This window comes from Chrysemys picta, chromosome 3 (assembly GCF_011386835.1).
Source record: "Chrysemys picta bellii isolate R12L10 chromosome 3, ASM1138683v2, whole genome shotgun sequence".
Classification (NCBI taxonomy): domain Eukaryota; kingdom Metazoa; phylum Chordata; order Testudines; family Emydidae; genus Chrysemys; species Chrysemys picta.
This window is the reverse complement of record NC_088793.1, coordinates 61,600,877-61,627,235: the sequence shown is the minus strand read 5'-3', so window position 1 is coordinate 61,627,235 and position 26,359 is coordinate 61,600,877. Positions and strand designations below refer to the sequence as shown.

The 26,359-nt window shown below is 39.5% G+C and overlaps 1 protein-coding gene across 12 annotated transcripts in view; it reads right to left on the bottom strand.

Annotated features, from left to right (window-relative positions):
- Positions 1 to 26,359, bottom strand: part of MYO6 (myosin VI) — a 168,041-nt gene that overhangs the window by 105,026 nt on the left and 36,656 nt on the right. For 9 of the 12 annotated variants that reach the window (XM_065588044.1, XM_065588054.1, XM_065588047.1 and 6 more), the window contains exons 2-5: positions 20,251 to 20,388; positions 9,370 to 9,439; positions 4,061 to 4,134; positions 1,713 to 1,842 (exon numbers count right to left, since the gene is read on the bottom strand). In XM_065588044.1, coding sequence (XP_065444116.1) covers positions 1,713 to 1,842; positions 4,061 to 4,134; positions 9,370 to 9,439; positions 20,251 to 20,370 — 394 coding nt within the window. In that variant the 5' untranslated portion in view covers positions 20,371 to 20,388. Of the gene's footprint in view, positions 1 to 1,712; positions 1,843 to 4,060; positions 4,135 to 9,369; positions 9,440 to 20,250; positions 20,389 to 21,174; positions 21,277 to 26,359 lie in introns of all 12 variants that reach the window. The other 3 variants (XM_065588045.1, XM_065588055.1, XM_065588046.1) reach the window with 1 other exon arrangement.

Genomic DNA, 26,359 nt, shown 5'->3' with positions numbered 1-26,359 from the left:
TATGCATAGAAAATAGAAGATTAACTTCAAAGCAGTGGTCCACAGGCCATCTGCACTGCTATTCTTCCTTGTGGGAAGGCCCTGCTGTGACAATTTCTGTGAGGAGGCTTGTCAACCTGCTAGAAGAGCTATAAAAGAGAAACCTCGGGCCTGATCCTGCCATCTCTAAACTTTGAACAGGGAAAGCATAAGTCATAAGATGGAGATCTTCCAAATAAGTATTTGGAATACCTTGGAAAATGCTTGGAAAGACTTTAACAGACTTTACATTTAAGCAGCCTTTGGATTCTGACCTGTTGGGATGATTCCAGAGAGACTTTTACAAGTTTATTCCATCACTGCTGTGATTTTCAACTATGAACACTGGAAGTCACTTGTATGTATATTGATATTTTAACCATTTATAACTCTCTTCTTTCTTTTATTCATAAATGTTAGATTTAGTTATTAAGGATTGGTTGACAGTGTGATATCTGGGTAAGATCTGAGATTCATATTGACCTGGAGATAATTGTCTGTTCCTTTGGAACTGGTGAACCTTGCATATGGTGAAGAAGGTTTTCCAATAACTTTTCATTATATTAGACATGGTTGTATTGATGGGAGCAAAGAGCTGGAATGCCCACAGGCTCCTTGTTAACCAATATGGTATTACAGAAGTTCTTTTGTTACTGCCTTGGTGAATCGAATTATAGAATAAACCACCAGTTTTGAGGAGTATTTGCCCTATTTCCTGCAGTCTGCCCTGAACATGGCATTCTCAGTCTGGCCCATCCAGGCAGCAGAGGCATAGACCCACACGGCTATTGTTACACAGGGGAACAAATGCAGGGCTAATAGAACTGAACTCTGGAGTTTATTTACAAAATAGCGGAGGGTTGATTTTATAGCTATGAAGGTGTTTTATTAAGAAATTTTCAGCTTCACATGACATTGTGACAAATTATATCCAGACACACTGACTCATTTTCATATTGTTTCAAACTTCCCACATTTTGTTGCTGTGTAAGAGATCCTGAAAAGGAACTTTAATGAAAATTGTTTAAATGTTGTTTGATCAAAACAAAAAAAAGGATAGTTTTCATACTCTGTGAGAGAAAGTTAGCAGCACATCAAATTGATTCAATTATGACTCATATTTGTTGTCTTTTTGAACAATCTTCTATACACTATATTACCTTCAGACTAAACATATAAAGAACTTAATATTCATATTAACTGTTTTCTTTGTTTAAATCAATCATTTAAAGGCATTTTAATGCATAAGAGGCAAAATGTAAAAGAAGGAACAATCCACACTGACAACATGCTGAAGTAGAAAGGGAATGAACTTACTACTTACTGGCAAGGATTGAAATTTTCAGAATGTGGATAACATCACAACAGAGGCCATCGTTCAGTTTTAATGATGGCATTTCTCATTTTTTTAAATATTGTAGTCTCATTTTTATGATGCTTTGATTGCATTGTTTATTAAACTATACATAATCTACAGTCTAAGCATTTTTGTTGGGAGATCAATAATATATTATTATTAAACACCGAAGCAGTATATCAAAGGTGAAACGATTAGTCATTTTAGTACTGATTTATCTTATTTAAACATGGTTTAAAAACAGATGCTATTATATATGTTATTTAATATGTGATTGCAAGATGAAGTGGGGATAAAAGCATATTTTACAGAAGAAAGGCATAAATGGTGGACATACCTATTGCGTAGACATGTGGTGCTAATGTCCCAAGTGATTTACCCTGGTACTTTTTAATAGTCTCCAGAGAATAAAGTTTAGGAATATCAAAATATGGGTTCACTGCAATAAGAATGTTGGCTACATAGGTCTGTGAAGAAAAAAAAAATCATAGTAAACCACTAGCAAGAATTCAACTAACTGGTTAAAAGCAACTCTGAATTGCTATTAAAAACAACAGAATTCTATCTCAGAATTTGGAACAATGAAATTAGATTGGGGACACAATCAAATATTGCCAGAAAAGTCTCATTGTTTAGGATTATATACAACTAATTCTGACACCATACTGCAAATACAGACGGGTAATGCGCTCTTGGAGTGGCTGTATTTCTTAACAGTATTTAAAAGACATCTCAGAAGAAAGCAAAAACTTCCAAAGCACTTTCTAAAAAAAACCACCCTCATACCCAGTATAACTGTGCCCTAGACAACATTCTACCCACCCCATAAAACAAGTTCTAAGTCACAAAGATGTGTGTAACCTGTCAATGAGCACATGAAGGCTGCTGTGAATCTACACAGCCACTGTATTACCAATGTGTATCTCATTGGTCTTGGATGTATTGATCATCAACATAAGTCCATATTCTACTGGAATAAAATTCCATAGATACACAGAAAAACATTATGCAACAACTAAATACATAATGTAGATTTTCTATCAAGCTAGAAAACAATTTGGGGTGATACAACTTTATATTCACTTTTTAAAAAATGTTTAAATAGTTAAACAGCAAAGGTAGCAGATCATACTATCCCGCATAGCAATATAAGGCTATTCTTCTGATTCACAGTTACAGCCAGACCGGACAGTCACAATTCCAGGGGTGGAATGGGGAAGAATGAAGATTCCCTACCTCACAGAGGAGTTATGCGGATAAATTCTTGAATGTGTGGGAGGTGCTCAGATACTAGTGATGATGACCAGATTACATAAATGAATAGTTAGATGCCTGAGGATGAGACAAGAGATACTCTTGCACAAAAAAAGACCCTAAAAAAGCCAGATGATGAAGTGACTCAGGCTAACTCTTTTCATTTGCTGTTCTGAGTTGAGAATAGTGGAAAGCCCCAAGAAGGGGGTTGGATACGGGCCACTAACCCAGCATACATGTTCTGTGTTGAAGTGGGGAGAGAACTACACCTGCTCACAGAAAGGTTATTTCAGCTACTTCTGTTCTCACTATTTCCCTGAAGAAAATTGTATGTGTAAAGATGTTCAAGAGTCACTAGTACTAATATAACACTCCTGTAGGTAGCTAGATAGATTACATACCACTGATTCTGAAAACAGCATACAAAATAATCTTGTTTACTCCAATTATATTTGACGTTACCAGGGAAAACTAGTTATAACAAAAATTGAACCAAATTGTATACAACATAGATTCTGGGAAACACATAGGTAGCATTTATTTAAAACAGTTTATTTAAAACACTGTTTCAACCTCGTCTTTTCTGCTTTAGATATCTGTTTTGTGTATTTTGGGTTTTGTTTTTTTTGTTTTTAACTGCAGTCAAATTATTGACACTACCAGCATGGTTTCTAAAGCGGTTGACTGGTATTCTGTAAATTATTCATAGCTGTATAGTGTTCAGTTCAGCAACAACTGAAAATGAGTGAACACAATTTTTGATGGGAAAGCTTAGGTCTAAACACATTTGAGTACAACTGATTTTTAATGCAAATGTTGCCTAGCTCTACCATCTCAATGCTGATTTTTTTTTTTTTAAGGTGAAGAAAAATAATTTTATATAACTACATGGATTTCCCCCCTGCCCAATGCTTGTTGCCTCTCTTCTATTTCACAGCTGTCATTGCCAGGGCAGATGGCAAGGACTAAATGTAATTTAGTCAGAATTCATTAAGTATAATTAGGCAATTTGATAGCAATATAAAAGATTAAGATGGTCATCTGAGCTAGAAAGTGTCAAAGGAGGCACCTGTTTGCTTCGTTCAAAAATAATGAAGAAAAAGAGCCATCTTTGGTAACAGCAGACCTACTGGCAAAGTAGCATACCTAAAGGAATGCAATTTGCTACCATGTAATAAAATAATGAACTAAACAACATACAGAAAGTCCAAATTACCCAATTTACCTAATTAACGGACTACTTTTACCCATCTGAATGAGGTGGCACACCAGACTTTCCTTAGCAAAAACCCTAACATTCATAAATGCTACCAATTATGCTTGGGCTATTTTCTGCTATAAAACAAAATGGCACAAAAATATTACATAAACAACAGCATAATTACATTTATTTGGCATATTATACAAGCTAATACAATATGTAATACTTACATAAATTCTGTCTTTACAGTACCGCACTTTGATATTGTGAAGGAGTGTAGCTTCATTTAAGTACATTAGTGAACCTGCAATTTAAAAACCCACACAGATATTTTGACAAATAACCATCTTAGTGTACGATCACTAAACTGAAATTCAGCATTAAGAAGAATTCTGCTTCCCCTCCTCTTTTTTGGCCCATGAGTAGTTTAATCCCGCTGATTCCTTCAAAACCTTTTAAAGGGACACTATCAACTTAAAGAAATATAGTTTGTCTGGAAAATGTCTACCTAAATTTACTGTGACAATATCAAATAATATTATTTTCTTATAACATTTAATAAAGAACATTAGAACATGGAAGTATCAATCTCTGACTTCACTCCATCAATGATAGCAGCCCCAAACTCCCTCAACAGCTTTTCCCACAAGCACATTCATGCTTTCCTCCATACTGCCCCTTATACATGGCAACAAACTTCTTGTAAAAATCCATAAAGGCACCAACTTATCCTCCTTCAAATCTTTCTCTGCCATTGTGCATAGAGAAAATGCAATCTAACAGCTAGGTAGTTGAAATTGCTAATTCTTAGCATATCCAAGTGGTGATTTTCAAATATTCACAACTTGGTCAAATCAGGGTGTATTTTCATGGGGACAACAAAAAGCATCCCTCTGATCCCTGGACAATTGTCTTGGCCATATATATAAAATCCCTGCTCCAAACTCTGTAGGTGCGCAAAGAAACTATTAAACAAAACTACCTATTTTTCCTTAACCTCCTTGCTGAAAATGGGCAAACCAATTTTACTGAAAAACTTTAAAAAACCCATCTTGAGACAGAAAGCAAGCGTAGAAAGTTTCAGCCTGAATAGTTAACGTTTGGCAAAGCTATAAAGAACTGAAAACAGGGTTAACAATGGAAAGTGTTAGGCAGTCTTAATTCTAGGGCATCAATACCCGCTCCATCTATGTCAACAACAGCATTATCCCTAAGGCTATTCTGTGAACATCTCTTACGTAGAGCTTCCTCAACCTAGGAACTTCCTCTACTCCTGGTCTCTCTAGTTTCCGGTTAGAATTTCAAACACAGAACACACACATCCTTACTTTTCGGTTTCAAACAACACCTCAGACTGCTAAACTTTAAACAATCAGCAACACAAAATACTCTATTATTTCAGTTGGTTTCCTTTGAGCATTTGACAGTACTTTGTTTAGAGTCAAGTTTCACTGTTTTCTTGATGGCCAGTTGTACTTCCTGTCTCAGGAGCTCTCTAACTCCTCTACTGATGCATTGCTCATGTGCAAGTGCTCACCACACCCTGCAAGAAGACATTGACCCACAAAATGAAAGAAAGTGACCACTGTTTCTGAATTTGGGCCAGGAAGGACACCGTTTCCAGGATTCCTGCACAGAAAAACATGTTTTTTCTTCCTCAACTTCCTGAGGCTCAAATAACTCATTCTATTTCCAAACACCAAAAGCTTAGTATAAAATGGTACAAGACCCACTACCAATCAGGACCCTCTCAAGCCTTAACTTTATACAGTTATTTAACACCCCTCTGCAACAAAACCATCCAGTTCTTATTGCTGAAGGTCAACCTTCCCAGCTACTTCAATCCACAGGGACATCAATCCCTTGGGACCTCTGAGGCCAGACAGGCAGCTGGTAACCTCTTCATCATCCTCCTTCTGCCACAATCAGCAACTACAGTCCAACAGACCTTAGCAGTGGACAATGGGAGCTTGGCAACAGCAGCAGAGCCCTGTCTGCCAATGCCATTCACTCCCTTCAGCAGTGAGCAATGAATCTGCCTCCTACCCAAATGTGCCAGACCAGCTTGCAACAAAAGCAGATTCCCACGGCCACCCTTTGGTGTGTACAGCTCCAGCAAGAAGCAGCGCTTCCCTTTCTGGAAGCGATCTAAGAGTAACTTGACTTCACATATGGACTGCTTAGGGAAGGCATTTTTAGCTATGGGAGGATACGAATAGATACTAGCAGAAGGAAAACTCCTTTCCTACACATCTAAGTCTTCTATGGTAAGGTCAATGAAGGAAATACTTAGGCTTTATCCTGAGCAGACGCTCGCTCTGGTCTGCAAATCACTCAAATTGTTCCTCATCCTATTTCTCAAACTAATTTCTCTCCTCCCGAGAGGACAGCCTGAGGTGTTCTTACTGAACCAGACAATCGGGTACTTTAATGAGATTTATTTCTCATCCATATGTTCCATCCTACCAAACTCTTTATCCTTTTCCCTTCCAGGAGGATTATACTTGGATGGGGAGAGAAAATCAGCCAAATAGGCAACTTCTTTCCACACTCACGGTGAAGTCTCTTCCTCTTCTGATTTCTCCCAGGAGTATAATTCAGATTCTAACCTTGTGGGACAAGTTAATTTCTTGAATATGTGGAGATTTATAATCCCATGACTATTAAAAGAGAGACCTCTCAAAATGAAAGAAAATATAGAGGGAAACAATCCTCTCCTATTTCTGCATCTTTAGAAAATACTACCAAGTCAGAAAAAGTTCTTTGAAGGGAAGAAGAGAGCAAGCTTATGAAGATCCTAAAGATAAAGGGTCCACATTTTGTTCTGTCCCTAAAATAAATTAAAATCTCTTCTCCCATCAAAAGGTTGTTGCTTCAGTTGAAGGGGTTATTATTTTTTAAAGTTTGTTTATGAGAAGGTCATGTGATACAGTAACAAAAGCCTTACTAAAGTCGAAATCTACGATAGCTACTGCTTCCCCCCTATCCACAAGGCTTGTTACCCTGTCAAAGAAAGCTATAAGGCTGGTTTGGCCTTTTTAATTTTGTCCCTACATGCTTGTTGTTGGGTTTATGTTCATCCTTTGTAATTTGACCTAGTTTTCACTTCTTGTAGGACTCTTTTTCGAGTTTCAAGTCATCGAAAATTTCTTGGTTAAGCCAGATTGGCCTCTTACCATATTTCCTATCTTTCTTATGCATTTGGATAGTCTGCTTTTGTGCACTTAATGTCTCTTTACAAAACTGCAAACTCCTGAGCTCTTTTTTCCCTTTAGACTTGCTTCCCATTGGATCTTACCTACCAAATATCTGCCTTTGTGGAGTTCATTGTCTCTATTCTGCTGTTTTCCTCCTACCATTCCTGAGAATCATGAACTCTATCATTTCATGGTCACTTTCACTCAAGGTCCTCCCTGTTTGTCAGCATCAAATCCAGAATAGCCTCTTCACTAGTCACTTTCTCTGTCTTCCGTAATAAAAAGTTGTCACCAATGCATTCCAAGAACTTGTTGGATAATCTATGTCCTGCTGTATTATTTTCCCAACAGATGTCTGGGTAAGTCCCCCATCACCATTAAATCCTCTGTTTTGGAAGATTTCATTAAGTTGTTTAAAAAAAGGTCTCAGCCACCTTTTCTTCCTGGTTAGGTGGTTTATTTTAGAACCCTACAATGATATCTTCATTTTTTTACCGCTTCTACCCTTACCAGAGACTTTCAACAAGTCTGCCTCCCATGGCTATCTCAACAAGGATGCTTCCTCTTTCTCCTCCACACTGCCTGGGCACAACCAGGGAGGCACTGAAGGCACAGGAGAGAGAATCAGCTCCCAAGATTCATGAGGAGAAATTGTAGGGAAAGTACTGCTCATCCCTTGCAGTCCGGGGATGAAGCATGCTCACTTGCTCTGTGGAGATAGCTCATTGTGCAGTCCAGGCAACGGCTAGGAGATGTGTAGGGATGGAGCATGCTCACTGCAGATGGAATCTTTGGAGAATTTAGTTGCCAAACTCCAAGAAGTCTCTACTGAGTATACAAGAGGTCACTATGTCAATGTGGGCAGCCACAAACCATGACACACATTGTTGAGGACTGCAAAATGACTGAACTTCCTAGAGGTATTCGTGCCTTGAACATTGCTGATAAGAACGCTCTGGCTTGGCTTGACCAGATTGCTTATGTCAAATAAAATAAATAAATAAATAAATGAGAACTTATATTCAGATGCTTATATCCCAGTCAAACTGGGGGGATTTTCACAGAGATGGTAAAATGCACATCCCTGTTACCACAGGGTAACTTCCTTACAAAACATCAAGTTCCTGCTCCAAAAAACTAAGGTTCTAGAGCATCTCAATGAAATGGCAGTGAACAATTTAAAAAAAAAAAAAACACAAAGTATTTTTTCCTAACCTTGTTCTCAGAAACTGCTCAATTATTTGACACTTTAAATCAATCAATAAATAAAAATAAGCCTGAGACAGACACCCAGCATGGAAAATTACAGCCCAAATAGATACGACTTTGGCAAAATTATAAGCAGTGAAAAGACAACCTTCTAACAGAAAATGTTAGCTCCCAATTCTGCCTATAATGACCTTACACTGTACATGATATCACGAGCTTCAGGTCTTGTTTTCTTCATTGTTGCAGAGTGGCTACATATCTAGGTTCAGTCACAGGAAGTAGATGCTATTGCTTTCAATGAGACTTAAGGTCCTAAGTCACGTAGTGCTTTTGAAAATCTCACCCTCTATGTATTTTATATTAAGAACAGCAGAAGCTAGTCTTGGCGACCATGTAAAAGGCAATTTCAAACATCCAGGCCAACAGTCCCTGGGAAGCAAAATTTAAAAAGACAATTTCTTCAGTTTTTTCCCCCCACAGAAAATAAAAAACTCTGCAAACAGATTATATTGCATAAGGCAACAACAAAATTATAGCCAGTGCTGCCAGATTAAAAAAAGGAGGAAAAGTACAGAAGCTTACAATAGCCTTAACATTTTGGGTATACAGCATCCCTCTTCCATTACTACCCCCCAAACTGGAGTACTGTTTGACAAAACAGGTAGTTTTTCAACACATAACAAAAGATCAAATCAAGCCCTGTATTGCTGCATGTAGCTCACTCTACTGTCCATTAAACTGATGAATCGTGTCACTACTGTACTATGACGCAGTTGATTTAACATATTCAAATCAAACTGACACAAGTTTTGTTACAGTTTTATAAGAGTACTGCAGCTCACACGCTGGAATGAAACATGCTCCTTTTGCATGCTCATTTGAGAATTGAGAACAGCAATAAATGTAAGGTACAACTACCTCTTAAAATTGGTTTAAACATAGGACACATTTATAGCAATAAAGATCCATTAATGCTATGTGCAACTTCAAGCAAACAAACAGAGAGAAGTAGAGATTTGGTTACAAAACAAATGGATCCTTGCTATTATACATATACATACACACACACATATACATACACACACACATATACATACACACACACACACACACACTATAAAATACATACTTACAATTATCCTCCATATCCTTTTTACTGTCCTCTTCTGCAGGAAACACTTGGTTGATAACAGCCAGAAAAGTCTGTCAGATAAAAACATTGATATTCTCAGAATTTCAACTGCAGATGGGAAAGTAGCTCTAAGATGTTGTGAGCTATGTTTTCAATAAGTGTATTATTTGTGTTAAGTAAAGTGAAAATTTGCCATTTCTATATTCTACTTGGCAGGTTTTAGTGTGTTAACCCAACCACCACAACAATTTACTTCTACTGCAGTTGCTCCTAAGGACACTGATCAAGGATTTGGGCCTCATCACAATAGGTACTGTATAAACAAAGATACACCCCTGATCAAGAGCATTTATCATTCTCGTATTTAGACAAATGGAGGGATGCTAATGGTAAAGATAGCTGCACTACAGCAATCATTGTAGTCTCAACTGTACTACTGCTACTAATACTTGGGGAACTATGGATGAAAAATGTTAAGTGCTTTAAAGGTAAGCACTATCCCCACATATTTAGATACTTCAGTGATGGGCATTATAGAAAACAGTAACACAGTTATATGTATTTTATTCAAAAGGAAACACATTCAAAAAGGATGGGACTTGTTCAGAGTTATACAGCAAGTCAACAGCAGCTCTAGGGAATAAGATCCAAGTCTCCCGATTCCTAGCATAGTACCCGCAATCATGCTTCAGTACTCCTATCCCATTTAAATACATTCCCATTTTAAAATGCACTACATTAGTTATATAAATAGTAACACACAGTATATTCCCAAACACTGAATTTTGATTTTACAAGCACTTCCTTTAATCCTTTATTTCAGTTACACAAGAAAACCACTTACCCAGTGTTCATCACTCACTGGAACAAATTTGTAGCAAGAGCAAACTTGCCTCTTTAATACTCCAGAAACTGTAATTTATATTGTTTTAAAAAAGGAAAGAGACACATGCAAGAACAGATCTATCAGAGTGTCCACAGTGTATAAACATGCATTGCATTTTTTAACAAATTACACACTTTTGTTCAGACATTTTATCTGAGTCTATACAGCATGCACAGGTTATTTGCACTAGAGAATTGTAGCTATCTATGAATGAACCTTGATGTATCAATTAATGTTACAGCTCCTATGCTGCTACAAAGATAATTTCCATGAGGAGAAGGGGATTAAGGCAGTGAGATTAGTCTACTTTAACTAAAATGGCAAAAGACAAGCAACAAGATCTTTATCTAGCATAAATAACGATCTTAACATTTTAAGCAAGTTTGTCTATTTAAAACTTTGCTCAGTGAGAAACCCTCATGATAAACATCCTGTTTTCTGTCACAGTCTAAGACACCCTCTTACTTCGGTACAATAGAAACAATACAATGTAGGTCACACAATCTAAAATTTCACACAGCATTAAGCAGCCACAATTCCATTTCATTTTGAAGGGGCAGGTTCCTTAAATTGAAGTATTAAAGTATCTATAAACTAAGTGTCGCCAGTTGGAAAACAGTAAAAAAGCTTCCATGATTTCCTTCCCTGGTATAGGAGACGCTTCATGGGTCATACACTTCTTGTCCTGACAATCACTTTTTTTTCCTCCTACCTCTCATTAATGCTAAAACATTCTAAAGGAGGGGCTACACATTGCCTTGGAGATGGTCAGAATCTAGATTAGCCAGACCTCCTCGGGAAATCTATATAGCTGCTAGATACAAATGTTGTTCAGTGAAGCATGTTGCAGCCATGGAGAGCCCTTTCATAGGTGACACATGGGGGGGGGGGGGGGGACAGGATCACGTGCTCCCTCCCTCCCTCCCCCCCCCCACCCAATTTCTGCTTGGCCTGCTAGGGGGGAATAGGGGCTCTCCCCCACGCCTAGCATGCTCAGCCCCTTTCCCTGACAGCCGGGCCAAGAGCAGAAGGGGCAGGACCAGCCACTTCTCATGGTGGCCACTCTGGGTCGCTGCTCTGTGTGGCACAGCCGCTGCCTGAGAGAGCCTGGCTGAGGCAGCAGCAGCAGGCCAACTCCTTCCCGGACCCATCTGCTGAGGACAGGGGCCGAGTGAACCGGAGTCCACTCTCTCTCCCGGCATGTTTCCTTTCAGCCTGCTTGAAGCTTGGGGGCAAAACCAGTCCTGTCAGTCACTGGTAGCAGAGAACTACTCAGCCTCCTGAAATTCTCCCCAGTCAGAAAAAATTCAAATCTACTTTCCTAAATTACAGATTATGTTAAATATACTTTGAAGGAAAAGCACGACAATTTCTCCTACTGAGAGGATGGTAAATCCCACGTAACAAAACAAAACAAAAAACCCAAAACAACAAAACCCACAAATCCTTAAGTGTCAATTTCCATCTCTATCCTGGATGATCTATTTGTCTCCAGGGTAGGACAGATCTGAGGACCTTATTACCCAAAGAAAGGAAGTTTTCAGGTAAGCATGAATACAGTTTCCTGTTTCTCTTCATGCTAAGGTCCACAGATCTATTACAATGGCGCTTTCATAGCAGTGTGCCTCCAGGATGGGAAGCAGGAACATCCTTTAAATGTGGAAAACCAAAACAAGGTAAATATCCTGTACAAATACCTCCTCCACCAAACCATGTGCACTAAGGCATAGATAAGACTTCTGTCAAAAAAAGGAAATGGCATTGGCTAGAATTGAATGACCAATATGCAGAATTTGGTGAATTTCTGCTTTATTGGCCATCTAGCAGGTTTCTATATTGGAGATATGACAACACTGCCCTGAGATTTTCACTGCTCCTAAGTGCTGGACTATGATACTTAACCAAAGGAGGAATAGTCTTGAATGTACTTAGGAAATGAATGCTGTGACAATTGTGAGGACTGAATTAAAAGTAGAATATTGGGTCCTGTTAGAGGAAGCTTCCAACTTCAAATAAAAAAAAATTGTCTGATTGGAGATGATAGCCATTTTAAATCCTACTCTAACGGATAGGAATGTAACAACACCTCCTGCAGAGGTTCATTCTGGGTAGTGCTCTGAAGAGCAGAATGAGGTTCCAAGGTCATGCTCTATGGCCTTGCGGGGCTGGAATAAAAGCAATGCCCTAAGGAAGCATTTAATGTTGAGATTTGTATAAAACTTGCTTTTCATTAACATTTTAAGAACATTATGCTACAGAGACTTGACCTTTTTGCTTCAATATTCATACACCCACAACATAGCCTTCCAGTAGGAACTCAAGGTTGCATACACAAATGCAAGAAGCCTGGGAAACAAGCAGAGAGAACTGGAAGTCCTGGCACAGTCAGGGAACTATGATGCGATTGGAATAACAGAGACTTGGTGACTGGAGTACTGTCATGGATGGATATGAACTGTTCAGGAAGGACAGGCAGGGCAGAAAAGGTGGGGAAGTTGTGTTGTATGTAAGAGAGGAGTATGACTGCTCAGAGCTCCAGTGTGAAACTGCAGAAAAACCTGAGAGTCTCTGGATTAAGTTTAGAAGTGTGAGCAACAAGAGTGATGTTGTGGTGGGAGTCTGCTATAGACCACCAGACCAGGGGGGTGAGGTGGACGAGGCTTTCTTCCGGCAACTAGCAGAAGTTACTAGATCGCAGGCCCTGGTTCTCATGGGAGACTTTAATCACCCTGATATCTGCTGGGAGAACAATACAGCGGTGCACAGACAATCCAGGAAGTTTTTGGAAAGTGTAGGGAACAGTTTCCTGGTGCAAGTGCTGGAGGAACCAACTAGGGGCAGAGCTTTTCTTGACCTGCTGCTCACAAACTGGGAAGAATTAGTAGGTGAAGCAAAAGTGGACGGGAACCTGGGAGGCAGTGACCATGAGATGGTCGAGTTAAGGATCCTGACACAAGGAAGAAAGGAGAGCAGCAGAATACGGACCCTGGACTTCAGAAATGCAGACTTTGACACCCTCAGGGAACAGATGGGCAGAATCCCCTGGGAGAACAACATGAAGGGCAAAGGGGTCCAGGAGAGCTGGCTGTATTTTAAAGAATCCTTATTGCAGTTGCAGGAACAAATCATCCCGATGTGTAGAAAGAATAGTAAATATGGCAGGCGACCAGCTTGGCTTAACAGTGAAATCCTTGCTGACCTTAAATGCAAAAAAGAAGCTTACAAGAAGTGGAAGATTGGACCAGGGAGGAGTATAAAAATATCGCTCAGGCATGCAAGAGTGAAATCAGGAAGGCCAAATCACACTTGGAGTTGCAGTTAGCAAGAGATGTTAAGAGTAACAAGAAGGGTTTCTTCAGGTATGTTAGCAACAAGAAGAAAGTCAAGGAAAGTGTGGGCCCCTTAATGAATGAGGGAGGCAACCTAGTGACAGAAGATGTGGAAAAAGCTAATGTACTCAATGCTTTTTTTGCCTCTGTCTTCACAAACAAGGTCAGCTCCCAGACTGCTGGACTGGGCAGCACAGTATTGGGAGGAAGTGGCCAGCCCTCTGTGGAGAAAGAAGTGGTTCGGGACTATTTAGAAAAACTGGATGAGCACAAATCCATGGGGCCGGATTCGCTGCATCCGAGGGTGCTAAAGGAGTTGGCGGATGTGATTGCGGAGCCATTGGCCATCATCTTTGAAAACTCATGGCGATCGGGGGAGGTCCCGGATGACTGGAAAAAGGCTAATATAGTGCCTTGCCTTTAAAAAAGGGAAGGAGGAGGATCGGGGAACTACAGGCCAGTCAGCCTCACCTCAGTCCCTGGAAAAATCATGGAGCAGGTCCTCAAGGAATCAATTCTGAAGCACTTAGAGGACAGGAAAGTGATCAGGAACAGTCAGCATGGATTCACCAAGGGGAAGTCATGCCTGACTAACCTAATTGTCTTCTATGATGAGATAACTGGCTCTGTGGATGAGGGGAAAGCAGTGGATGCGTTATTCCTTGACTTTAGCAAAGCTTTTGATTCAGTCTCCCACAGTATTCTTGCCGCCAAGTTAAAGAAGTATGGGCTGGATGAATGGACTGTAAGGTGGATAGAAAGCTGGCTAGATCGTCGGGCTCAACGGGTAGTGATCAACAGCTCCATGTCTAGTTGGTAGCCGGTTTCAAGCGGAGTGCCCCAAGGGTCGGTCCTGGGGCCGGTTTTGTTTAATATCTTTATTAACGATCTGGAGGATGGTGTGGACTGCACTCTCAGCAAGTTTGCAGATGACACTAAACTGGGAGGTGTGGTAGATACACTGGAGGGTAGGGATCAGATACAGAGGGACCTAGACAAATTAGAGGATTGGGCCAAAAAAAAAAAAAAAAAAAAACCTGATGAGGTTCAACAAGGACAAGTGCAGAGTCCTGCACTTAGGACGGAAGAATCCTATGCACTGCTACAGACTAGGGACCGAATGGCTAGGTAGCAGTTCTGCAGAAGAGGACCTAGGGGTCACAGTGGACGAGAAGCTGGATATGAGTCAACAGTGTGCTCTTGTTGCCAAGAAGGCCAACGGCATTTTGGGCTGTATAAGTAGGGGCATTGCCAGCAGATCGAGGAACGTGATCGTTCCCTTTTATTCGACATGGGTGAGGCCTCATCAGGATTACTGTGTCCAGTTTTGGGCCCCACACTACAAGAAGGATGTGGAAAAATTGGAAAGAATCCAGCGGAGGGCAACAAAAATGATTAGGGGTCTGGAGCACATGACTTATGAGGAGAGGCTGAGGGAACTGGGATTGTTTAGTCTGCAAAAGAGAAGAGTGGGGGGGGATTTGATAGCTGCTTTCAACTACCTGAAGGGGGGGCTCCAAAGAGGATGGAGCTCGGCTGTTCTCAGTGGTGGCAGATGACAGAACAAGGAACAATGGTCTCAAGTTGCAGTGGGGGAGATCTAGGTTGGATATTAGGAAACACTATTTGACTAGGAGGGTGGTGAAGCACTGGAATGCGTTACCTAGGGAGGTGGTGGAATCTCCTTCCTTGGAGATTTTTAAAGCCCAGCTTGACAAAGCCCTGGCTGGGATGATTTAGTTGGGAATTGGTCCTGCTTTGAGCAGAGGGTTGGACTAGATGATCTCCTGAGGTCCCTTCCAACCCTGATATTCTATGATTCTATGTCACTGGTATATCACTGTAATTAAATATGGACTTTGCACCAGGCAGTAGAATAAACTGTATTTGTTGACTTCTCTTTTGGGGTCCCTGAAAACAGTAATCACTTAATACAAGTATTTATTGTAAACAAGTTTGGTCTCCGATGGATTACTGGTCTTGCGTTAGCTCACCTCCTCTGTATGACAGAGGCATCCAAGGAGCCAATACTATATTATAGCTCTCAGGCTTGATTAACCTCTTTAGCCAGAAAGGCCTAAATAGATATCACTGCTGCTCCCTTGCCCCATTTTTGGAATCTCCTGAGGAGCTGTGAAAAAAGTGGGAAGACATATGTAGTAGGGACCTTGACTAGGTTTTTAAGATGCCATTCACCACTCCACATCCAAGGTCCTGACAGAGAGGCTGTAGAGCACTTTATTTACTATTTCCGTATGCAAAAGGGTCAATCAGCAGCCCACCAAACTGACCTGCAATGAGCGATGTATTTTGGAGAGCATCAGTCACTCTGCAAATCTGATTTTGCCAGATAAACCTTGGTGTTAATCTCCCCATTGATAGGCACTGTGATGGTGTGGGGAAGACTGTCTGTGTCCAATTACGAATTCCATTTGGTTTTATAAATGCTATTTGTAATTGTAACAGTCACGTGGATTTTTATATCATTCATTTTGTAGTAGGAACTTGGCATGTAGTGAGGAAGCTGTCTGGAAAGCCATAACAGAACCATCAAAGGCCATCAGCATTGAATGGCTCTCCCATTGGGATACAGTGGGACTGCTACCACCAGGGCCATTGACTCTGAATGGAATCTGCAGAGGAGTCTGTCTTGGGGAAGAGAGCTGGAAATCCCCTGTTCAAAGCACATGGCTGTGAGAACAGGGTTTTTTTCCCCCATGACTAAAGAAACAAAGGCCATTTTCCAAGGGGTGGGTGTCATAACCAGAACTGTTCTGTTATCCATGGAAGGAGCTGTGCACTGAGACCTCAATAAATCATTGTGTTCTAGCTGATGGATGCTGTGCTGTCTCCATCTGTTACATATACCCTGAACTGAACTGGGAAGATGTTTAAAACAAAACAAAAACAAAAACCATGATTCTCTGCATTCACCAGTTGTAGGAACAGAAAATATAGATCTGCCAATGGATGAAGTAGCAATGTAGAAGGGATACAGAGAATTACTGGATAGGTATCATATGAACTCTGGATCACTGAAGCATGCCTGTGTATCAGACCAGAAATCCCAACAGGAACCAATAGGAATTGGGTTTGCATCTCTTTGACACCACTTTCTATTATGGCCATCTTCATCTTCTGTTAACCTTCTCCTTGAGATGAGATCTTTTACCTGATAGAGTCATTCTCAGTTCAGGGCCTATGACTGGCTTCCCTGGCACCATGTATTTGTGTTTGCCCTGAATCCAAGATACTCCAGGAATCACATCACTCTATGTGTTTGCTTCAGTTTTTCTGTCGTCCAGAACCCAGGTCAGAAAAATTGTCCAGGAAGAAATAAGTGAATTTTCTTCTTTTCTAAAGCCAGTATAATTACTACCAAGATCCTGGAGAGAGACCTTGAGAGCACATGTAAAATAGTATGGTAATATTTGAAGTTGGGAAAAGAAAACAGCTGCCATCCATCTGCAAAACATAGGAATTATCTAAGGATAATAAAATGGGAATGCTTTGAAGACTAGCCTCCACTCAGAACTTATTTAGATGTTTTAGACAGGGCTCTGCTCTGCTTGTCCCCAATTCTCTGAGGCTAGAAATAGCATTGGGAGCAGGTAGCAATATTCCAATCTGAAGTAGATTTTGGATTACTTCATTCATGTCATGGTCTTTCCAGGTTGCTGGGACTGGGAATGGGACAAAGTTGCTCTTGAAATTTTTGCACAACTCTACAGGGTCCCTCCTCACAATGTCCAGTGAGCTCATTTGATCAAAGCTATAGGTAGCCCTTTTGCTCCCAAATTGAGAGAGCCTGGCACCAATTTAGGGTCTAACTCCAGACAGCCATTTGTCAGAGATAGCTCTGAGGCAAAAATGAGCAGCTAATGACCCTACTACCACTTGTGAAGAGATTATTTTCTCCTATGTACTTCACAGACTGCTTTACCTTGTCACATGACCTGTATTCCTTTCCATAGTGTGTGGCAGGAGTCAGGATCATAAGTTGACTTTTCTGTTGGCTCTGAATAGCCGCTGCTTTCCATAAAGTTTATTGTACCACTAAGATAGCTCAGAACAGATTTCCCTGAGTATTTGATTCCAAGGACCAAAGCCCCATACAGCTGCATGAAACATATTTGAATGACACTTTTTTATTCTTCTCTTTCCAGGGAGAAGTCTGTAGGACATGCAATTTTTAGGACGAGAGGCAGCATACTCATAATACTGTCCACCCATGCTAGTATTGCTTATGAAAGCATACAGAGTTACTTAGGAATCAGATAACAATTCACATTTGTTTATTCATTCTTGCTGGCCCGATGCCACGTGAGAGTTTTCACGGCAAAGCAGGGGCTGAGATAATGCCTGCATGGACTGGGCTGCCAGTGAAGTGCCCACATATTGAGGAGGCCACTCTTTCAGGTAAAAAATCTCCCACAATTAGAAATTCCGAGTCCCTGCCCACTGTGGAGAATATTCCCATTTATCTTTGGTAATGATACCAAGTTAAATATTGACCAGTGTACACGGAGGAAACTTCTGGTCTTAAAGAATGAAGGCCGGGAGAGGGTGTGGTAGAAAGAAAAACCATGGACCAAGAGGCCCCTCAAGGCCTTCTGGTTCCTCCACATCCGGGGTGCTGTCTCTCATCTGCTGAAGGGAAGAGGTGGTGGTGCTGGCAAGGCATAAAATTCTGCAACAGAAGCTTGGAGCAATAACCTGGATATTAGGGCATTGTGTCCCACAGCAGCCACTGAGAATGATGGTTAATAATTTAGGGAATGGTGACCTACAGCTTTCCCAGGCTCGTAGGAGTGGCAAGAAACCCCTGTTAAAACTTTCCAGGGTAGATGAGAAAGGATATATAATTTGTCTAGGTCATTTGCAGACTTCTTAAGAGTAATTTCACAATATGCAGTACACTCCCACCTGAAAGTTCGGGTTCTGACACCAAGGTGTAAACAGGCTGAAGTGCCCATTGTATCTATCTGTGGCTCTTACCATGAAGAAGAATGACATCAGATGGCATTACACTTGGTTTATATTGTTATCAAGCAAAGATGACCAGCTTCCTATTCAGGTTTCTTCCTAAGATATATACCCATGTCCCCCAGAAAAGGAAGGTCTGCTCTGTCACCTCTTGACCTGTCACTAAATTCCCTGCAATTGTCAATATGAGAAAGCTGATGAGAAAATGAGGGTATTCTCCTTTCTTACAAATTAAGTTATAATGAGGGGGAACTTGTTGGAAATCACACACAATTTAAGTAATCTTCAGAAACACCAGAACATGAAGACTTTCAAACAGAGCTGCTACCATTCTTGCCAGTAAAATGTAAAAACATAACTTCTTGGCTATCTGAACTAAAATAACTGGGTAGCATGACATTTCTTATAATATGAAGATATTCTGTCATAAATTGATGTTCAACTTAAGACTACTGGATGTGAATAACATTGTGAAAACTCCACCAATTTGAAAGTTCATATGTCAGGACAAGGAATCCATCTCCTCTTCAACATGGGGGGGCAGGGGGGGAGGGATAGCTCAGTGGTTTGAGCATTGGCCTGCTAAACCCAGGGTTGTGAGTTCAATCCTTGAGGGGGCCATTTAGGGTACTGGGGTTAAAAAAATAAACACCCTCTGGGGAATTGTCCTGCTTTGATCAGGGGACTAGATGATTGCTTGAGGTCCCTTCCAACCCTGATATCCTATGATTGAATTAAGCCACTGCATCAAATTAAGTGAGAACCATCACAAAAATATAATCCAAAGAGCTCTTGGGGTTTGAGACCATATTACTTTTGAAGAGGTCATCTGGAGGAGACTGATGGAATGTAACTGTTGCTACTAAATTCCTTAAATTACTCCTTAAAAAATGTTTTTCCCCAGCAACATGGGTATTGTTCAATTACCAAAGTTTCCCTCACCATAAATGCAGTGTGGGGGGGGGGGTTATTTACAAGTTTTCAATTTTATCTTTAATATTCTGGGCTTCCTTGGGTACAAAGACCCAAATTAATGATACTCATGTCTCACCAGTCTGAACACATCTAAGAGTTAAGACACTATGGTTTCAAATTCATTATTCAGTATCCCTCAGAATTACCTGTCAGGTAATACATAATGCTTTCAGACATTTATGAAGTGTCCTCAGAAAATGCTTTTCCCTTATAAAATTAATTCTATTGAAACTGTGAAGCTATAGGAAAGAGGGGGGGAAATCTGACATTAATCAATACAACCAAAAGTTGTGTTTATAATTCATCCTAGATTTTGAACCATTATAAAAGCAAGCATAGGGAGAGGGAGAAAATGGAGGTGTCATCTCAAAGATAGATCCTGAGCCAGTCTCAGTTTCAATATGGGAAAAGTAACACTGCACAGAAAGACACACACATATTCAGTTACTTACTATAGATACTGCAGATACATGGAAATTTGGCAACCAGAAACCATGTGTTTCTTGCCAGTGGGAGCCAGTATTGCAGAATTAAATATTATGATCATTTTTCTTTGTACTGAGGAAGCTGAGGCAAAGGAAATGTTAAGTGAATTGCTCAAGTCAGAGACAAAGCGGAGATTAGAAATTGACTCCCACTGTTGTGCTCTATGCATAGAACTATGTGATGGTATAGTTCTTTAAGGATTCCTTAATCCCTTTCTTACCTTGCCTTTCTGGTTTAACGGTTCAATAGTTAAGCTGTCAGGGCCAATATCCACGATATTCCCCATCTGAAACCCATCAGTTGGGTGTGGAGCCCAAACAGGCTTCCCGTCCTCCATCATTGGAACTATTCACTATTCCTGTAAGGGGGGTAAAAAAACTGTATAAAAATCTGACCAGCTGTCTACAAACTTTAATTTGTTATTTTTAATCCAAACACAGAGTATATAAAATGAGAACATGAAACACTGATTTCTAGTATTAAGTAGTTACACCCATATGTACGCCTTATTGATTAAAAAACTTTGACTGTAACCTCTGTCCAAATGTTCTTTGGAAACAGTTTTAGATTATGTCTTGAATTCAAAATGCACCATTTGTTATGCAAAAAACACAGGCATCTGAAAAGGATAAATATCTGAGGCCAACATTTTCCAACTTGGATTCCTAAAGTTAGGTACCTAAACAAGTGCTCAGTTTACAGAGTTACTCAACACATACAACAGCAACTGAATTAAATAGGAATTTTGCCTGGATTTGGACTTTCTGAATAGGTCCAACACAATATTTTCATATATTGAATTAGTCTTCATCCTGGATAACTACTTTAATACTAGATAATCTCTATTATATAGATTATAAATCAGATTTGTGGATTCCACCGAGTCTGACAGACAGGTTCATTCCAGTTGCCAGTTTCTTCCTTTCCCCTCAACACACATTCACACATTAAAAGAGATCTGCTTCAGTCATCTCTAGAGCTTCAGGGTTTGTAAAAGTATACTTCTGGTATACGATCTACTCTTTGGCCATTATCCCAAAATAACCTGCACCAGTAATCATTAAACTGGAAACAGACTTCAAATAAACATACAAAACACCCATGAAAGGTATGAAAGTACTGTTTAAATGGAAGAATAACTCACAATTTTTTCCCTTCCCACACCCTTGAGCTAGAGCAGTGGTTTTCAACTGGGGGTCCACAGACTACGTCTAAGATTTCCGAAGGGAGAAGTCTGCACCTCCATCTGAAATTTTTAAAGCGTCCACAAATGAAAAAGATTGAAAACCACTGGGCTAGAGGAACTTCTATACCTGTTACATTCAGAGGCAGCTCTGGATAATTGTGTTATGTGCAAAAAGGAAGAAACTTATATGTAGGAGGTCCTCACCCACTGGCTAGTCAAACAGCCTAAAAGAACATATTTATGCAAACATTATTCAGCTCTAAAAGTCAATTATTTTAACTTTGAAAAAACATTTTTACAGCTTACAATCAATCACCAAATAGCTAACTGTAAAAAAATATATTCTTTTGGTTTTAATTACACTCAGTATTTGAAATTATCTTCAAACGTATTTCTAAGTGTCCTCATGATATAGAAAGTTTCACCTAATTATAGCACAATAGTCTCATTTCTCAGATTCCACTACCGTTAGAGGATGTACTGAAATATGATGCATCTAGGGTAGTTAAATTTGTAATATTACACTAGTGCTCAAAATGTACTGGGCATAGTAGACACACAGGAAGACATCCCTCAGCTTACAACTGAAGACGCAGAGCAGATGAAATAGGACGGAGGAAGTACAACATACAAAATAATCAGGGTAGCTGGTGACTGACACATTTAGTCACTTCCATGTTTTGTTTTTCTCCAAAATACTGAACCTATCCCCATCTGCCCCTCTCCCAGCCATTGTTAACGTTTCTCATTTATTCCACATCTATTTTGCTCAGTTACCAGGCTAAAAAACAAATGATTTCCCCCTAAATATGTGATATTTCTAATTGCCAGACCTGCAAACTCAACCCAGGATCTGGAAGTCAAGCTATGACCTTTCTGAATTCTAATAAAGACTGCAAGACAAAGTTTTTCTTTCAGGTATATCTGGTGCAACTCATGTTTATTGTGGTTGCAGAGGAATAACCAAGCACAATTTGAAGACAACGTCGTTGCACATACAACTGCAACTTAATTGACATCAAAGCCAGAAAAAACAATGTCAATTCATTCTCCCAGTACTGTGCTGGTTCTGCATGGCTGGCAGTAGTGAAAGTAGTGGCTTTAAAAAAAATAAAAAAAAAATCACACATACTAATGCAAGCAGATATGACAGAATATACACAGGAAACAGATTTGTGGAGTAAGGTGATGCTGTTTATACATAGCATTTTCTCAAAATAGAATTCACTTTAAAATATGCATTGTTTCTCAAGGGGAAAATTATTAAAAGAGTTTCTATAAAAAAGACTGAACTCTGAGGAGTCTTATCAAGATTACGTGATATCTAACATCTAGATCTTAGAATGTGTGTGTGACAGATATTGCAACCCCATCAATATTTGTGGTGGCCCACTGTATTAAATCTACAAATAGTCTATGCATGATTGTTCATGTATGCGGGAGGGTTACCACAGCTCCTCCAGGAACTAAAGACAGTGAATTAAGGTGAGTCACTGAGACTAAACAATTCCAGAGAGGCTCCCTTCAGAGGCTTATATATACTGATCCAACCTTGATTTTCCAGAGACTAGGAGACAAAGAAAGTGTTTTTGGCATAATAGGATGAGCTTGAACTGACTCAAGGCCTTCTTTGTGGTCCAGCAAACCATCAGGACCCTTGCAGAAGGATTGGAAAAACTTTGGCTTACTAGCACCCCACAAGACTGAGGAGTGACTCCTGGTACACTTAGCGTGTGTTTAAATCTATTTATTAGGATTTTTGTGTGTTTTCTCTGTAATGCTTTGATCTTAAGACGAAGTGTGCTTGCTTCGAAAGAGCCACGTGGTAACTTGTAACTGCTGGCGATACACCGTTCATAGCTCTCGGAGAGAGAAAGCAGTGCACAGGGGCTGACCTTTATACAGACTGGCTTGCTGGGGTATCAGGCAGGCTGTGCAGCCTTACCACCACATGTCCTAAGGGAGTGGGACAAGAGTCACACAGGTGCCAGCTGGAGACCTCAGACCTGCTTGGGAACTCCTGGAGTGGACCATGGGGTTGGAAATACACGTGCAGTTACCTTGAAACTATGACAGTGTGCATGTGGGCTTAAGGTGTATGAATCTAGAATTAAGATTAAAAAATGAAGTTATTGGGATATATACTATTGTAAAAACTGTATTGAATATAACAGAAGCCTCTAATTCTATATTCTCTCATGTTCAGAGTATAAATCTTCAACATCTATCCAGCTACAGAAAAGTTTATGTTCTACAGTCAAGTTTGGTTTATGTTTACTTGAAACCTTCAGCCACATTCCATAAAGTCCAAACACCCGATTATCCTGGTCATGTGTTGTCAGCAACATACAGTAAATCCCTTAGAACAACATCTGTATTCACTCAGACTTGGCTGCAGGCCACCCTTTTTTTTTTTTTTTTTTTTAAACTTCTGCAAATTTGATCAAATACATACCACAGTTCTATAGGTCTTTAAATACTGTGAGCCAGTCTTGTGTCAATTGTTATGACTCAAGTCCAATTGTTATGGGTGTAGCTGCTAAACATTTAAGTTTATTTATAGGCATAAGCAGACATTCATTTTCATAAGCCTATCATTTTCCTTTGAAATGCTTGCTCAGGTTGGTACTTAGTGATATGTCACACAACCATTAAAAACAGGGGAAAGCCTTGTTTTATGCGGAACATTGCCAATACTCCAGATGTAACCACGTCGCACAACAAAATACATCCTGAAATTAACATATAGTATCTCTTACCGCTACAGTTTCCGTACAGTACAGTCAGGCTTCTGACAAATTGTCTCTACTTAAATTTGAAACCCAATCCCTCAAATTAGCATCTTCAGGCTTTGACTTTCTTTGTTTATCCAGGCTTTTGCCTTTTCATACTCTCTGCAGTGTGTTTCACATCTTATTGGTAAATTACTGATCAAATGTTCTGTGAACTTACAAAACCACTTCACTAACACAGTTACAATAATGAGGACTAAAAACATAGTGGACAAATATTTGAGATCTATTATCTGACCACTCAGATTATTTTTAATTTTAATAACTACACTCACAACTATCTAAAAGCCTTTAAAGACTAAGAAACAGCATAATACCAACACCTGTGCTAATCTATTCATCTTGGGCACCTGTAATACACCCATCTCTATTAGTATCAACTCTGAATTTGTACTTCTCCAACACTTGGCACATGTCATTGAAAAAAGCAAGTTGAGCAAAAAAAATTTAAACTATGCTTTTGTAGTTTTAAAATACAAAACTTTGAAATACAATCTGTATTTAATATATACAAAAATGGAGAAAAGTTATATTTAAAAAGGGACACTGTGAAAATCATATTTTTCATTGTAAAACAGTACCTGTTGTTGTTACAAGTCACCCATAACATTACTACAACAAATGTTAAACACATCCCTCTCCCCCCCTCCCGTTTTTCAATTTATTTTGTGTAGGGATACTAATTACATATAATCAGTTTCACAATTTTGCATACCCTTCCCAAGCACTACAAGCACATTGTGACAGCAGCAGCCGAACTGAAACTGAGGCCTTGTCTACACCATCAGGGTAAGTTGACCTAAGTTACTACTCCATGTATATGAATAACGTAGCTGGAGTCAACATAGTTTAGTTTGACTTACTGCAGCGTCTACACCGTGCTGCGTCAATGGGAGACACTCTCCCAATGACTTATCTTATTCTTCTCGTTACAGTGGAGTACCGGAGTCGACTGGAGAGCACTCGGCGGTCGATTTAGCCGGTCTTCACTAGACCCACTAAATCAATCCCCACTGCATCGATCACAGCACTGTCGATCACCAATAAGTGTTGACTGAAAGTAAACAGATATCAAAGCAGATGTGTGCACAAAGTAAAGGGGAGATGAAGGATAGGCCCTAACATCTGTGGCACTGCTCTCAAGCTCACCCTAAAGATCTTTTTAAACAAATGAGAGAAAAAAAGTAAAATTTTTTTAAATTTTGGGACATAGCATTTCAAAAATAGTACTATTTGATAAAGTTTTTTGTGCATGTTTCAAAAAACAATGCAAGTTGATTGCCCCTTTAAGGGTGTGTTTTCACAATTAAAATGCATTACAGAACTGAGCACTAACGTACCTTTTCATTAACTGCCAAATTCTGTTTCTAAGATTTATATTAAAATTTGATTATACACACATTCAGCAGCAATTCTGCCAATTGCACCCACCCCCAAAGTGAAAGTTAACTTTTTAGCAATACTGACTCCTTTACTAACATTCATTCTATTAAATTGGAATCCAACTCCATATCTAACAGTTATTCTAACTAATTTAAGTAATATTTGTAATATTGTCCCCTCATTTTTCCATTACATTGACCACTGCTGGTAGTTCTACTGAGAACAGGATTCTTCACTTCCTGTCCTGAATTGCTCACATAGATGTTAAACAGAAGTAGCTATATTTCAGCAATAAGCAAAGATTTTTATACACACTTTTATTTATGATAACCTTAATTTTTTCCTTCTGTGACTGAAAACCAATTGTGTAACAAAATAGCAAGTGCTGTTTGCTTAAAACTAATACACAGAAGGTACCAAAATAAGCTCACAAGAAAATAGTTGACCTTACACATCAGTGATGACATCCAAAACTGATTCCTGCTAAATGTGGACAACCAGCAATAGGAAGCTTATGAGGCAAAAAATTCAGCATCCTGGGGCCCCAGCCTACGATGGCAAAAATGCAAACATTCACCTCAGATAAAAATAGACAGTTAAAAAGCAACAGTATTAACAGCTCTATTTCTTCCTCTCCCAGATAATGTTTCAAACATATTGATCTTTTTAAAAAAATATATTGAATTGGTAAAGTGCTAAGGAATCCCTTAGATGAAAGGCTCCCCATATGTGTAAGTTACTACTAGAACCCTGTGTGGATACAAAATTTGTATCCACACCCAATCTACAAACGTGATCTGTGGATATAAAGCAGATATCCACAGATTTACGGGCTCTAGATATAAAATTTGGATCCGCATCTGTCTGAGATCCTCAAATATCATTTGTGGATATCCACAGATTTGCAGAGCTGTAGTTATTACATCATCCTAGCACTTATGCATACTGAATTAAAACGTAACCATTTT